Source organism: Panthera tigris, chromosome B1 (genome assembly GCF_018350195.1).
Source record: "Panthera tigris isolate Pti1 chromosome B1, P.tigris_Pti1_mat1.1, whole genome shotgun sequence".
Lineage (NCBI taxonomy): Eukaryota > Metazoa > Chordata > Mammalia > Carnivora > Felidae > Panthera > Panthera tigris.
Window position 1 is genome coordinate 145,011,643 of NC_056663.1, and position 16,581 is coordinate 145,028,223.

Below are 16,581 nucleotides of genomic sequence, written 5' to 3' on the forward strand. Positions count from 1 at the left end.
GTTGAGTGGCTGTAATAGAAGAAATGTATTCCCTTGCGCAGAACCATATAGGAGAGAACTCATTCTAGAAATACTCCAAAAACAGACTTACCAAACTGGCCAATCCTTCCTTGCCTTGGACCACTGATTCTGTAGTTTTTTAGTTTACTTGGTACATTTTCCTCTTTTCTGCACATCTCCAAACATTGATCCAGGATTTCTTTTCTACTTTAACTATCTTGTCTTCCCATGTTGCCAAAATAATTTCAATGATTATAAAATGCTTTTGGTGGGGCAGGGGGATTATAGAAGCCTTTGGGACTTTAGTATCTTCTTAAAGAGAATAACACTGAGCTGTCAAGTAAGCAGAACTTTAAAACTGAAAATTTTTTTCCACAAGTTTCTGGAAATTTCCTTGAAAATGTAATAAGAGCAAGACATCTAAATTTTTTTTCATAAATTTCTGGAAATTTTACTAGAAACTGTAAAACCAGCAAGGCTTCAGAAACTATTATTCCAGACAGTCAAAGTTCCTCATGCAGCTTCTTTTTTTTTTCTTTTTTATACTTCTCAATAAAAGTAAGATCTGAACAAAAAAAAACAGCAGTTTCAAACACCCCAAGCACACCTGTGCATTTATAGAGCGAGCAGGAACATAACTTTTGAATCACTAAAACCTGGTAGTACCAGAACTGTGGATAAATCGAAAAATGAAAAAAATCCTTAGAGTGCGTTCCAAATCAAATACTAAAAATTCAGAAGTAGAATTCCTGACAGGAGTTATGCCAAATTTAACCATACCGGATACATTCATTACCAGGAGCATAGCTAATACAGCCATCAACTGTAAAGTGATCATCAGCACAATTTTGACCCGGGGTTTCACTTACAAATTTGCAAATCATTTGCATTTAACACGGGCCAACATTGCGGTTTGTATTGTGCTTTCTTAGAAATATCTCTCTATCCTGTTGGCCTTTCTCTCTCCCTATCTCTCCATTCCATAGTTGTCAGTCTCTCAAGTTGATTACCAAGGGGAAGACTGGAAGTGAAGTTATATACTTCTGGCCCATCTAGTATTTCTTCATATGCCCTCTTTATCATCTTTATTCAGAGATTGTTAAAATTAAATTATACGTTCTTCTTCCTTTACTATTTTCCCTAAGAACATGAAGAATATAATTTTCAATTTCAAATGAGAACTATATCATGAGAGATAAAATGGATTTTTCTTGGAAGCACATATGGATAACAAAAACAGGAAAACACCTAAACATCTTAAAACTTATAAAGGTCAAGTAGGGGCAAGAGCAGAGAAAACAAGACATTATTACTTGCTGTCAAGCAAGTCACTTTGTGAAAAGTCATGAAAAGGTGGTTTACAGGATGCCATTTAGAAATTCACTCAAAATGTGTTATAGTTAAAACGCTGAACTGAACCTACTTTCTAACAATTGAAATTTTGGAGGGCATCTCACTTATCCTCAATAGTAATTCTCTTAGAAAAAAAAATATATCTTTGAAAAGAATCTTGGAATGGGCCAACTAATAGAAAATCAAAGATTGGAATTTGTATAACCTTTCCAAAATGCAAAAACAATGTTGGTGAAAAGAAAAAAAATTAGAGGCCTTCAAGATTCAGACTTTGTTTCAAATTATGTGTCCCACTACTTACCAAGTGTTGGAAATAGAGGTAATAACATCCACACCCTGCTGGGACGGTCTGAGGATTGAGTAAGATAACATCTGGAAAGTGGCTCACAGACAGAGTATAAGATCTGTGGCACATGGTAAAAAAAAAAAAAAAAAAAAAAAAAAAAATCTTTCTCTTTCCTTCCCTTCCCAACCCTCATGCCCGTAGAAGAAACACTACTTAAAAACTTGTCCCAAATACTTTTACTCGCCGGGGACAAAGCAAAACATTTCAATTTAAGTCAGAAACTAATTTATGAATGCATCACAGGAGTATACCATTAATGTTATCCTCACGTCTTAGGGTATCCTCAGATGATCTCAAAAAAGGAGAAAAGTTGAATATGATGGCTCACCAGTGCTCTTCCTGGATCTTCATCAATGAGAGGACATTCATTACCAGGTAATTATATGCCTGTATGTGTTATCCTACTCAGCAGTCATTGGTGGATTAAGCCCCAGGACTTTGTCATTCTAAGCATGATGAATGAACCACAAAATCAATATGAATCAACAGTGCAGACAGTGAGTACTAGTCCTAAAGACTGCTAACCCATAACCTTTCATGGAACAATCACTCATATTTTATAAATAGTGGTCTAATTTCACTATAGTTGGCAGAATTCTCAGGAGCAGCCTTAACTAACGGATCTAAGTCTCCTCATAAATTGGATATCCAAAGAATTGGTCCAGGGGCTCAAAACAGGCCTTCCCATCCTCTTCTCTCCCTCCCTTACTCCTTAGGACACACTTCATTTTCACTGTGTCCCTCTTGATGTTAGGTTATGCAATATATAGAACATCCACAGTGGTTTTCTTATACACAGCAAATAGCATCTTATATTGGTTTGGGAATAACTGAGCAGGAATTTGAAAACTCTAAGAGTAAAGCTGAGCACTGAACTGGCTGAGTTGGAGCAAAAGCAGATGAGAAAAAAAGACGGGGAAAAAACACACACACACACACACACACACGCACACGCACAATTGGCCCTGAAACATGACCCATGTCTCACTGGGAAGAGAAACAAAGCCAAACAAATGATAGGAGGTGGTGGGTATAAATTGATGCTGGATGGGGCCACAGGAAAGCAGAGAGAACAAACATGGTCAACAATGGAATTAAAGTCAGAACGGAGGATAAACATGAAATATAAGAGGTGGGAAGAAGGTGTGAAGTAAAAGACGGTGGATTCATCTATTCATTCCTCAAGTATGTATTAACTGCTTCCCAAAGACAGGTATTCTGGACCCTGAGCATTCAGCAATGGCTCAAACAAAACCTTTAGCCTTGTGGGGTGGCCTCCTCAAAGGGGGATACAGTTGCTGTGTAAGATAAATGAGTAACAATATATATATTATGAGACACTGAAAGGTAGGAAGAATAAAATAAAGCGGGAAAGGGAATAATGAGTGCTGGAGGTGGACAGCTGGGGGTTATGATTTCATATATGATGTCCAGGGAAACCTCGGTGAGAAGGTAGCATTAGAGGAAAAGCCTGGAGGAGATGAGCAAGCCAGTTGTGTAGGTATCTGGCTGGGAGCAAAGGGGACAGCCAAGACCAAGCTCTGAGGCAGGTGCATGCCTATATGGATGGAGGAAGCCAGGCTGGGGTAAACGAAGTGGGAGGAACAGCAGAAGCGAAGGCTCCTGACGTCATGGGCCAGAGCACGCAGGATCTCATAGGCCGTTGTGAGACTTCATCTTTCCCACCGATGGGAAGCCATTGAAGGATATTGAGCACTTGGGTGACTGGATCAGTGTGGCCGAAGAGGGCATAAGATTGGAAGCAGAGAAATTATCAAGGAGCTGAAAGTTCAGGGGAGGGATGATGGTGCCTTGGGCCAAGGTATCAGTAGTGGAGGTTAAAAAAAAAAAATCAGGGGCGCCTGGGTGGCGCAGTCGGTTAAGCGTCCGACTTCAGCCAGGTCACGATCTCGCGGTCCGTGAGTTCGAGCCCTGCGTCAGGCTCTGGGCTGATGGCTCGGAGCCTGGAGCCTGTTTCCGATTCTGTGTCTCCCTCTCTCTCTGCCCCTCCCCTGTTCACGCTCTGTCTCTCTCTGTCCCAAAAATAAATAAAAAACGTTGAAAAAAAAATTAAAAAAAAAATCAGATTCTAAGATATTTTGATGGAAGAGAATGAAACCACTTTTTTTTGGGTGGGGGTGGGGGGGAATATTTCCAAGGAAAGGTCTGCAATTCTGAAGACCCTTATTTTATGTCATATTTTAAATTGGCCAAATTGAGGACTGACAGTTTATATTTTGTAGCCCAGCACCCCTTTCAGGCCCTGGTGTCTACATATCAGCTGGAACTCCAGTCAAATTTTATTACATTTACACAAACGCCAGACTTGAAGATAGCACTTCTCAAAATGTGGTCCACAGGCCGCCCACCTCCCAATCAGACAGTTGTTGACAATGCAGGCTCCCGGGCTCCCCTTGACAGTTAATCAGATAGTTCTGATGCATACTGAAGTGTAAGAACCACTGCTCAGAGGAGGAAAGGATTAAAGTTCGAGAACTTCTGACCTCCTGAAATAAACAAAATCCCAGAGCCCGGGGAAATCTGTACAAAACACTTGTCAGAAATTAATACCACCGACCACCCAGGATATCCAACATGTCACAAATCTGACAGACACCTCCATTCATTTAGTCACTGGATGAGTAATCATTCCGCTCCCGCTCTGCGCTAGGCTTTGTTCCAGCGAACAAGGCAGAAATTACAAACTTATTAGGGATTTTTATTTTCCTGCACAAAAACATGTGAAAATAATGGAAACGAATAGGGAAATAGAATCGACTCAATGGAGATTTTGGCCTCAGCACATTGCATGAGAGCTACATTTGATCGATAAAATAAGAGGTTGTGACATTAATAGCATAGCAGCAATGGAACATTTAGGTCTTACTGCTGAATGAGGATTCTCTGAGTTTAGAAGCTTCCCTGGGTAAATGGCGTTGGCATAAGTCAGCTTCACGCTCCGATGACTAAGTTTCCAGCTGCCGTTTTCATTGCCTGGGGTCATCACTGGTCCGCTGCTTCACATGGTAAATATTCTAAGTGAGCAGAGTTTCAAAAAATATATATATATGGTTGCTTTCAAAGTACTTTCAGGTGCTAAGCTGAAATCAGGGCACTTGAGAGGTGAGTAAATGCCAACCAGAGTACTTGAAAAAAGTTCAAATCCGGTTTTAGAATGCAGATCAGATTTGATTCTCTGGATTCCTTTGTCTTTGTCTCCTCCTCAGGGAGCCCAATGCACACTCCTGTGGGCTGCAGCGCTACCCACAGCCCACAAGCCATGTGTGCATTCCTGTCCTTAGTAAATAATTTTAATGAGCATGATGTAATAAATTTTAGCAGAAAGTGCATTATTCTACACGGTGTCTCTTTCCAAGCATGTTGGCCGGGCACCCTTTGCTGAAACAAAGGAACCAGCCACCTGCACCTCTGAGCACAAATTCAGCACAAAGAGCCAATGTTCCACAGGCAGCTTCTACCTGGCCAGTAGAGCTAGAGGGCAATGTTTGCCCAGTTTCCATGGCCAGGGTCTTCTCTAATCAAGGAAACTGGATCAAACACTGCGTGCCTCAGCGTGCCCTGCAGGTGGGTTTATAAAGAGGACACCCCTCTCCTGAAGGCCACTGGACTCTTGTCTTTTTTTAACTTTTTAACGTTTACTTATTATTTTTGAGAGCGAGAGAGAGCAAGTGGGTGAGGGGCAGAGAGAGAGGGAGACACAGAATCCGAAGCAGGCTCCAGGCTCTGAGCCGTCAACACAGAGCCCAATGCGGGGCTCAAACTCACAAACTATGAGATTATGACCTGAGCCAAGGTCAGCCACTTAACTCTTAACTCTTGTCTTTAATAAAGGATAAGAGAGCCCTCCCTGACATTTGTTTTAAGGAACCAGGATTTTAAAATAGGTCAGGGGGGCGTCTGGGTGGCTCAGTCGATTGAGCGTCCAACTTCGGCTCAGGTCATGATATCACAGTATCTGAGTTTGAGCCCCACGTGGGGCTCTGTGCTGACAGCTCAGAGCCTGAAGCCTGCTTCGGATTCTGTGTCTCCCTCTCTCTCTCCCCTCCCCTGCTCATGCTCTCTCTCTCTCTCAAAAATAAATAAACATTTTTTTTAAATAAAATAAGTCAGGGACAAAAAGTTCAAGACATGGTTGGGACCATCTCCTTTAAAAATGAGAAATTTTTTCTACATGGAGATCATTTTTTAAAATTTATTTTAACATTTCCACTATGAGGTTTGATAACCTAATGAAAATAACAGAAATGTTCATAATGAAAAATTGGATATACTAATGACATTAGTTACTATGTCAAAAAAAAAAGGTGAATAATGTCCCCCAGATATGTGAAAAAAGTTCATTTTTTTAAATTTTTTTTAACGTTTATTTATTTTTGAGACAGAGAGAGGCAGAGCATGAACAGGGGAGGGGCAGAGAGAGAGGGAGACACAGAATCCGAAACAGGCTCCAGGCTCTGAGCTGTCAGCACAGAGCCCCACGCGGGCTCGAACTCACGGACTGTGAGATCATGACCTGAGCCGAAGTTGGATGCTTAACCGACCAAGCCACCCAGGCGCCCCAAAAAGTTCATTTTTTAAAGCTTTCCTTAGATCAGATATTTTTCAATGAGCATTGACCATCACGAAGCATATTAATGTGACTGTTATTCCCAACCCAATTTACTTATTCCACATTTACCTATTTTATCACTTTGGTCAGATCATCCATCTGTCTAAGATACACTGAAAATATTTCAATAGGCATCTGATAAAATCAAAATTCAAAGACTAGAAATATATTAACTTATGGAATTTACTTGAATTTCTGAATATGTTAAGTGGTGGCACTGGTAAAAGGTTTTTTTTCCCCCTCTAAAAATAGGTCAGAGTTTAATTTTCTATATTTTATTCCCTCAACAAATAATTATTGGGAACATACCACAAGCCAGAAGTTGTGCTAGAAACTGAGGTATGGAATTTTGAGCAAAAAAAGACAAGAGCTGCTTGGAGCTACGGATCTCCGATTTGAGCCTTCACTAGAATGATCTGGAGGGCTTGCTACACTAAAGATTGAGGGACCCACTCCCAGCTTGTGACTCAGTGGGTCTGGGTTGGCGTGAGCATTCCCATGTCGAAGTTCCTGGGTGGTGCCCATGTTACTGGTCTGGGAATCACACTTTGAGAACTACAGGTCTAAAGGCCTGATCGATAACAAACTGACGCAGATGTTCAGAAGGAAAGGGATCCTTTAGAGAATAAGGAACTAGCCTAAACAGTGGCGGGGGTGGTGGGGTGGGGCTCCCGATATCTGACCAAGGAGGAAGCTAAGGAGTTTAAGGAAGTGAGCAGGAGAGCATTCCTGACATAGGGAGTCTGCCTGAAGTCCTTATGGCCAGAGAGAGCTCAGGGTTCCAGCAAGTGAAGGGGACCCAGTGTGGGTGAGGTACAAGACACAGGGAAATGCATCTCTTCAAAGTAGGCTAAAGAGACGTAGCAGGACCTCCCCTGCTGTGATAAAGATTTGTAGTTTTTATCCCAAGAGCAATGGGAAGACGTTTAAAGATGTTAAGCACAGCAAATGCTATGTTATGTTCTCTATGCTCTGTATAGAGTGTGGAGTATATGGAGGACGCCCAGAGGAAAAACAAGGAGGTCCCTTAATATAAATTTTTATTTAATTTTTTAAAATGTTTTCTTTATTTTTGAGAGAGAGAGAGAGACAGACAGACAGACACAGAGTGTGAGCAGGTGAGGGGCAGACAGAGAAGGAGACACAGAATCTGAAACAGGCTCCAGGCTCTGAGCTGTCAGCACAGAGACCAATGCGGGGCTCGAACTCATGAACCACGAGATCATGACCTGGGCCAAAGCTGGACGCTTAACCGACTGAGCCACCCAGGTGCCCCTGTATTGTTTTAAACGTAAGGAGAATCAGTGGTCAAAGTCATGGCAGCGTCATAGAAGAGCGAGGTAAGAGCCTGTGTGTCAGGAGAGCTCCTGTCTTCAGCTCATGCTCATGTGCTTGGCCCCGAGGATCACTGGCCACCTGCTGTGTTTCAGGCACTCTGTTAACAATCCTAATGGTCCAAGAGGCTGTTAATGAATTAACAGAGTAGATAGATCATTTCCTCATCCCTAGGGAACAAGGGGCATCAGACTGTGGAGCCAAGGTCGTCATCCTCAACAAGCACACAAGCCTCCAGCTGTTCATACATGAAGGGTGTTATTGTACAGCCAGCCTGTGTGTGCTCCAGTAATGACCAGAGTTGTGTGGCACACTTGTGTTTACTTTTCAACTGGCTTACAAAAATGTATAAGACTTGGATTAGAAAAAAAAAAAAAAAAAAACGAAATGAAAGTTTAACTCATGGGGAGTAAGACCCCAATATAAGCTACATACCAACCCAACTGTGCCATTCCCTCATCTCTATACCCAGCCCCACAGCAAATCTAATTGGCTCCACCTCCAGAATCCAAACAATTCTCACCACCTAGTCCAAGCCACCATTATTTCTTGCCTGGACAACTGCAGCAGCTTCCTGCTTCCATTCCCTGTCCCTAGAGATCTGGCCTGGAGGACCTTTAGAACCTCATCTGAAACCACTCTTCCCTTCTTTCTCTCCTTCAAACATGCCAAGCTTAGTCTTGTATACAGGGCATTGCATCTCTTGCTTGGGACAGTCTCCTTGACTCTTCACATGGTTGGCTCTTTCCCATTATTGAGATTTCAGCTTAATATGGCGGGCCTCCTGATCACCCTTGCTGACATGTCCTCCACTGTGCACTCCGTCACATGACCCTGTTTTATTGTTCTCAGAGCATTTATCCCTATGTAAAATTAGTGTATTTCTTTAAAAAAAATTTTTTTTAACATTTATTTATTTTTTTGAGACAGAGAGAGACAGAGCATGAGTGGGGGAGGGTCAGAGAGAGAGAGGGAGACACAGAATCCGAAACAGGCTCCAGGCTCTGAGCTGTCGGCACAGAGCGCGAAGCAGGGCTCAAACTCACAGACCGTGAGATCACAACCTGAGCCAGAGTTGGACGCTCAACCAACTAAGCCACCCAGATGCCCCCAAAATTAGTGTATTTTGCTCTTTTGTTTTCCTCTGTCTTCCTCCCCCTCAGAATGTAAGTCCCATCAGTGCAGGGGGTCTCATTCACTGTATACTTTGCCGTATCGCTAGCATCTATTACATCATCTATTATATAGTAATCCCTCAAATTCTTGCTGATGATGCATTCCTATGGGAACTAAACTTCAAAGAACTAAATTAGGAGCTCAGTGTTTTGACATGTGCTACCCTTAAATACTGTTTCATATCTAAGGGCAAACTGATTACATCAGCGCTCCTCTTGAGTTTAATATATATGCAGATTTCCTGGGTATCTTGGTTAAAATACAGATTTTAATTTCTAACAAGATGCCTCCTATGTGTTCAGATGATATGAGAGGAGCCACTCTTAAATCCTGTGACAGGCATATTAATGGCCTCCCAGAGATGGCTACATTCTACTCCCCTGAACCTGTGAATATTTTACAGTTGCATGGCAAAAGGGAATTAAGGCTGCCAATCTGCTGACCCTAAAATAGAGAGATTATTCAGATGGGCCCAATGTGATCCCCAGGGTCTTTAGAGATGAGACAGGAAGGAGGCTCTGTGAGGGGAGTCTGTGTCAGAGTGGGGCTGGTGAGAATGACTCCATGGTCATTGCTGGCTTTGAGATGGAAAGGGGGACAGAACTGAGGAATGTGGCAGGCTCAGGGACTGAGAAAGCAAGGAAACAGGTAAATATGGTCTCTGGTTCAAAGCGCTACCACTATACATAAATCAGTACCTGTTCTCTCCAAACACTCAGCTACAGCAAGGGGCATCTGGGTAGCTCAGTCGGAGGAGCATCTGACTCTTGATTTTTGGCTCAAGTCATGATCTCGAGGTTCGTGGGATTGAGCCCAACGTCAGGCTCTGTGCTGACAGTGCAGAGCCTGCTTGAGATTCTCTCTCTCTGCCCCTCCTCTTCGCTCTGTCTCTGAAAATAAATAATAAACATTTTTTTAAAAGACAAAACACTCAGCCAGAGCAAGAAAACAGACTGTTTCATCAAAGTGGAGGTGGTTTCAAGTCCTTACTTCGGTTTGGAATAGAAATAGAAGCATCAGTCCTGATCTGTGAGTAGTGTTAGGGCTGTGAACCAGAGGCCATATTTCTCTGTGTTTCCGGCCAAAGAAGACAGCACACAGACTTCCCTCATTCTTTCCTCCCTGTCCACAAACTGCTCGGGCTGCCCATAAGGGTTCAGCTGCTGCAAGTGACAGCAGAGAACAAGGTCTGACACGGAGGCAGCTCCTCGCAGCTGCCAACTAGAATATAGTAGGTTGTGAATTTTTTTAAAATCTTTTTCATAAAAATCTTTGGAAGCCAAACCATAGAGGAAAAGGGAATAGATAAGTATCTTCACTCGTCTGAGGCTGTTGGAAAACACGCCAGTGTGTTAATATATCAAATACTGAGATTTACTCTTATGAAAGGATTCTCTCAAAAATCCGCTATCAGATCTGGAGCACATTCCTGTTTCCTTCAGAAGCACCGGTATTTGAACAAATGGCACAGTCCTTTGCCTCTCCCTTCTTATCCCCTCTTTTATGTCTTATCAATGCCCAGTGGCATTGTTCTGAGTAGCTAAAGCCCCTGTCTTCAAGGGTAGAGTTTTCATCCTCAAGAAAACACTTTGGGCATTTTTCTTTGTTTTGTTATCTACCAACTAGCCATCACTTCCAGTTTCTTTTTAATACCATGAAATTACTCCTTAATCTTTAACCCTTTTGCCCTTAGCTGAGTTCTAGGGGTTGAGGACCCGAGAGAAACTGACGCGTCTATCCACTAATGGCTCCAGGGCCATTTTTTACAGGCGTTATCAAGAAAAGATGAATGCCCAGAAAATACAAAAGTCACAATATGGCCAAAAGCAGTGAGGGGGAGTGTGGTGGAGGAGAGGCAGGTCTGGCTGTACTATCGTATTGATTAGATTACTAGTGGAGCTCATGAAACTCCCAAGCCCTTTTTATTGTGGGTTGTCAGCTCTGAAGAGGGAGTTAGGTCTAAGGATAGAACTGTTTGGGAGAACAAAGCAAACAAGTCAGGGGCACCATCATCCTGACCGCCAGCAACAATTACTGATATTTTAGCAGAATTACTAAAAATGTTAGGAGCCCTTCCTTTTCAAAAAGAGCAGCCTCCTCAAAGGAAGCCGGGAGAGGCAGACAAATTCAGAGGTCCCTGATCACTTAGGGTTTGCATTTTTCCTGCAGTCAAATCAAAACAGCCCTCCTTCCTCTTCCCAACTTCTCTCTTTTCAAACTGTGGAATCCAATCCCTTCATTTGCAATGGAAATGTGAATAACCTACTTTGCCAGCTGAGGAAGGTCTCTATGCAAAGGTGGAAAGGTAGTCTTCTTTCTTCATTGAGCCAGGAGCTGAGGCTAAAGGCAAAAAAAGACCCAGAGCTGTAGCCGCTTATAGAACAGTTGCAGAAGTTTGCGATTTGAATTCCAGGATTCAAGTTGACAGTAATGAAGGATAAAGCGGGTTAAGAGAATTCTGCTTCTGCTTGCAGACATCATGCAGATATCAGTAACATGGAATGATGGGTTGTCTTGGCATAGGGCTTAATGATAAGTCTCCATTTATTCTTTTCTGTTGTCCTCCTATTTCCTGGTTCCACCTTTCCAAAAACATACAGGAGCTTATATTATAATATATATATATATACACATATACATATATATATATGTATATATATATATAAAATTTTTTTAATGTTTATTTATTTTTTGAGAGAGAGACAGAGTACAAGCAGGGGGAGGGGCAGAGAGAGAGAGGGAAACAGAATCTGAAGCAGGATCCAAGCTCTGAGCTGTCAGCACAGAGCCCGACACGGGGCTCGAACTCACAACCCCTGAGATCATAACCTGAGCCGAAGTTGGACGCTTAACAAACTGAGTCACCCAGGTGCCCCTATTTTATATTTTTGTTAGAAGTAAAATTATGACAACATTATAAATGCATTATGCACTTATTATATGAAGTTTGGAAACTATACAGAACTATGACCCATAAAATAAGTCACAATCTTTTTTTCCCAGAAAAATGGTCAATTTGTTACCTTTCCATGCTTAATTCATAACTATTTTATTAAAAACATATTAAGTTTTAAATTCAGTTTTGTAACCTAACATGAAATTGTTGATCTCATTGCTAGAATTTAACATTATGAACAAAATCCATGTGTGTTATGGGGAAAACTAAATGTTTAAGGCAGCAAGTTAGCATTTTTATTCTGCCTAAATTTTTCAACTCTTTGAAGATATTCTTTCAAATGATTTAGGCTCCTGTCCTTAAACATGGAAATATGCACAGCAGGATGTTGTTTCTAATACTGCTGTCACAATGCAGTTCAGGGTCGGCCGGATTTGGAGCCTGGACACTTTTCAACAAGTCTCCAGGAGGCAGAAGTAACACAAAGTCAGGAAGCTCAGCCGTGGCCAAATATGCCTTTGGTGGCTGAGTTGGGTTGTATTTTTCTCTGGTTTAGTTTGTGTCATGTGTAGCCTCTGAAGTTTGTGTTGGGTTACACTGTACAACAGTGTTTCTCATTTGCCTTTATCGGGTCCAAATAGTCAGAATCACTTAGCAAAGAGGGGGCCAGGGTTTTTGGTTGCCAGGAAAGGGATCGAATATCCACTTAATTACATTGCAAATCATTACTGAAACTAGAGAGAGAATTCTATTGCCACTAATATTTGACATCCATTCTGTCTATGGATGCAGGGCGTAACTCCGTTCCATCCATCATGCTGTCCCACGTCCATGAATATTACACTTTTATAAGATCAAATAAAAATGGTTTCTTCCGGCCAGCTCAGTAGCATGATAAGATTGAGGAGCTCATTTCTTGCAAAGTCCATTATTCATGGCAGATGTCACTATGTGGGTAATTCCCATCTGCTGAGCAGCTGCAGTTTGGGCCACAAAGTACAAAGTTCACCTAAGCATTTTACAGTGAGTTCTGGATCCACTATTGCTCATAAAACCAACCTGGGAGCCTTAAAGGAACAGGAGCCTGGGGCCCTCCTATGCATTGTTCCCTGCACCTGTCACCCCTGTATCAAGTCTCTCCTGCCTGACACTCTTCACGAGCTGCAGTGAATAATTCTGGGTGTCCACCAGCAACTATCAAGATGTGATTTCTGCCCAGCCAGCACACGGTGCCAGCTTCCGTCTTGGGAAGCTTATGATCCTATGTCTTCATGTAGGTTGGAAGTCCAGTTTATACGGAAGTTTGCCATTCCTCAGTTTTGTAAAAACACTAATCCATATTATTTACTGTGTGGTTTAAAAAAAACACACACCTTGGGGCGCCTGGATGGCTCAGTCGGTTAAGCGTCTGACTTCGGCTCAGGTCATGATCTCACGGTCCGGGAGTTCGAGCCCCGCGTCGGGCTCTGTGCTGACAGCTCAGAGCCTGGAGCCTGTTTCAGATTCTGCGTCTCCCTCTCTCTGACCCTCCCCCATTCATGCTCTGTCTCTCTCTGTCTCAAAAAAATAAATAAACGTTAAAAAAAATTAAAAAAAAAAAAACAACACACACACACCTTGTTATATATTATGATGCGGTATTTCATGTTCCAAAAAACCAAGCTCTCAGAAAGTCATTGTTTTAGGTATCAAACATAAACTGTATAGGCTATTCGATGTTTGTTTCTTGGGTATCTCTGTGACTTCTAAATATCACAGAATTGTAAACTGAGAAGATTACATGTGGAATCTATTTCTTGTCACCCATTTTATAGCTTTGTTAGGGCAGCTGAATAGTTGTTAAGTGGTCTGATCTAGGCTGGGTGGGGAGCTTTTTTGGCAGCTGAGAGGAAAAGGTACACAGATGCCTGTTTCCTTTTTTGATGGGGGAAGGAAGGTCCATATGTGACATGTAAATGGACCCAGAAAAGTCTATTATAATTACCATTGACAAGGCACAGAGTGTATTAAATCCCTGTCCCCTTTCCTGACTAGGGACTGCCTAGATAGCGCTTTAGTGATTAGATGTCCTAAATCATGTATAGGTCCCATCTAGACTTCAGACCCTTCTGTACATGCGGGACACTTGACCCCATTTCCATAGAACACAGCCTTGCTCATGCACCTCTACCCCAGTACTGTTTGCCAATAGTCCCAAACATCTTTCTGTTTCCATCTTGTCCTGAAATCTGGCTTCTGTAAGTTCCCTAGTGGCCCTTATCATCATGTCTTTCTTTTGCCTAGAACCTTCCGTAGCTGCCCCCTGCTGGCAGGGCGAATGTTAAACTTCTTAAAATGGCTCACGAGGTTCCTGCCTGCTTCTTCAGCTATTCAATTCTCACCACTCCCCATTTACATGTTCTACCCTTAGAATCCCGGCACTCTGAGCTTCCTCCACAAAAACTATGGAAATAGCTACATGTCCTTGTGAAAGGTATTTTTGCCTGGTAAGCTCCTCACACGCTTCATGTTTAATCCCTCCCTTCCGAAGTTCACTGTAGGAAGCATCTATCCTTGAAACTCTCACCCATCCTCAGAATATGAATGAAAGCCCTCGATGGAGCTCACACGGTGACTATATGACTGTATGAGAGAATGACCGTTCACTGTTGGAAGACACAGTTTGAATCAGTCTGCAGATACAGGTGATCGACTTGACAATAACTTCTTAAGCCCTTGTGCCTTCAGTGCCAACGCATAAGATCACAATGTTGCAGGCTGGGTTTCATTACTACCAGCGTTCTATTAGACCCACTGTTCCATCAGATGAGCAAAAAAATCATCTTCAAAAGTTCCTCTGGGAAGGGATATACAAATCAAATGTAATGGTGCTTTAATATTTGCAATGTATTCACTTTTGCTATAGTTGTTTACATAACTTGTGAGGTTTTGTGTTTGTTTGTTTTTTTTGTCTAATTCTTCACTTTATCCCAGAATCCTTCAAAGTCTCATTAATATTCGGTCAGAATGATCCTGCCTATGGTAAGAAAAATATGGATGACTTCTGTGGTGTTCAGCAACAGCCTATGTTATAGTTGGGGAGGGGTGGAGGTTGGCTGACCCTCTCTGTAAAGGGCCAGATAATAAATATTTTAGGCTTTGTGGGTCATATGGTTTCTGTCACAACTATTCAACTCTGCATTTATAGCAGGAATGCAGCCACAGACAAGAAGCAAGCAAATCAGCGTGACTACATTATAATAAAACTTTATTTATAAAAACAGACAAGCTAGGACCACAGTTTGCTGACTCTCTGGGTCATCTGGAGACTTATTTCTGTAGAGGAAGATTTAGTCAGGTTCTGCTCAGGTACAGAAACATTTTCCAAGTGGCTTGTTCCCTGAGAATATCTTTCTAATTATACATGATTCTTAGGTAAATACTTTGAAGGATATTTGTACCATATCCTATTATGCAATTTTATCAGAAACAGAAGCTGAGGGAATAAGATTATATAAAAATTCATTTGCCTTAATAACAACCCTCACAGCTCAGCATATCAGGAATTGCATCTCAAGTGAACCAGAAATTTCTACATGCTGCCCTAGCACTCAATAATGAGAGCTATAAAAAGTGTTCATGCTCCTCACCAGTACAATAATTTTTAGGAGATATCCCACAGTAATGACTCCAAGGGAACGAATCCCTTGTGTGTGCAATGATATTTAGAACAGAAATATTCATTAACATTGAAATTCTAAAGTAACTCAGTTGGAAATGGAACCATAGCGTGGAGGAATTCTGTAGAACTTTTTTTTTTTTTTTAATGTGGCAACTGAAGTGTATTGAACCTTGAAAATCTGTGTATTAAAGTTACAAAGTGAGGGGCGCCTAGGCGGCTCAGTTGGTTGAGTGTCCAACTTTGGCTCAGGTCATGATCTCCTTGTTCGTGAGTTCGAGCCCCCCCGTTGGGGGCTGTCAGAGCCTGGAGCCTGATTCGGATTCTGTGTCTCCCTCTCTGTCTGCCCCTCCCCTGCTCACACTCTCTCTCAAAATAAATAAGCATTAAAAAAAATTTTTTTAATAAAATAAAATTGCAAAGTCAGATGGAAAGAGTATGTCTACATGATATCAAGCATAAAAATCAATATACATGAATTCTGTCGTTCAGCATTTAATAAATCTTTATTGAATAAGAGCCTACTCTGATCAAGTCTCTGTTCTAGCACTGGGAAGACAGTAATGAATAAAATAGACCAAAATTGCTGCCCTCATGGAGCCAATATTCTTATGGGAGGGAAACAGATATTGAAGATTGAAGGAATTTTAACAAATGATATATTTGGAAATTTAATGAGGTTTCCCACCCCATCCCCCATAAAACTATTTATGTAAAGATGTTTTTCCCCCTTTATTTGGCATGTTTCCATTTTTAGGAATAAGAATTTCTATGATCATTTCAACCAGTGTTCATAGGGTTCTTACTATGTGCCAAACACTCTTCCAGGCACATGGAACGTAGTGCAAGCAAAATATACAAGCACACCTATTCTCATGGAGCTGCGGTCCGGTGAGAGAGACCGAATATAAGACAAATAAGTAAAATACGTGTAAGGTTAGATGGTGACTAAGGAGCAGAGATAAGAAAGCAGGATAGGAATGTTGGGAGAAGGCAGACCTTTAGATCAAGTGGTCAGGAAGGACTCCTTGTAAAAAGGACTTCTGAGTAAAACATTAAAGAAAATGTGCTAACAGTGTGACAGTGGGGGTAGGGTAGGGGAGCTCATTCAAGACAGGGGGATGAGCAAGTGCAAAGGTCCTGAGGTGAGAATGTGTCTGACATATTCAAGGAACATTAGAGTCCAG

The 16,581-nt window shown here is 41.8% G+C and overlaps 1 protein-coding gene across 1 annotated transcript in view; it reads left to right on the forward strand.

Annotated features, from left to right (window-relative positions):
* Positions 1 to 16,581, forward strand: part of RASSF6 (Ras association domain family member 6) — a 48,788-nt gene that overhangs the window by 9,149 nt on the left and 23,058 nt on the right. The window contains exon 2 of the mRNA XM_007086973.3: positions 1,976 to 2,074. Within this exon, the coding sequence (XP_007087035.2) occupies positions 1,976 to 2,074 (99 nt within the window). The remainder of the gene's footprint in view (positions 1 to 1,975; positions 2,075 to 16,581) is intronic.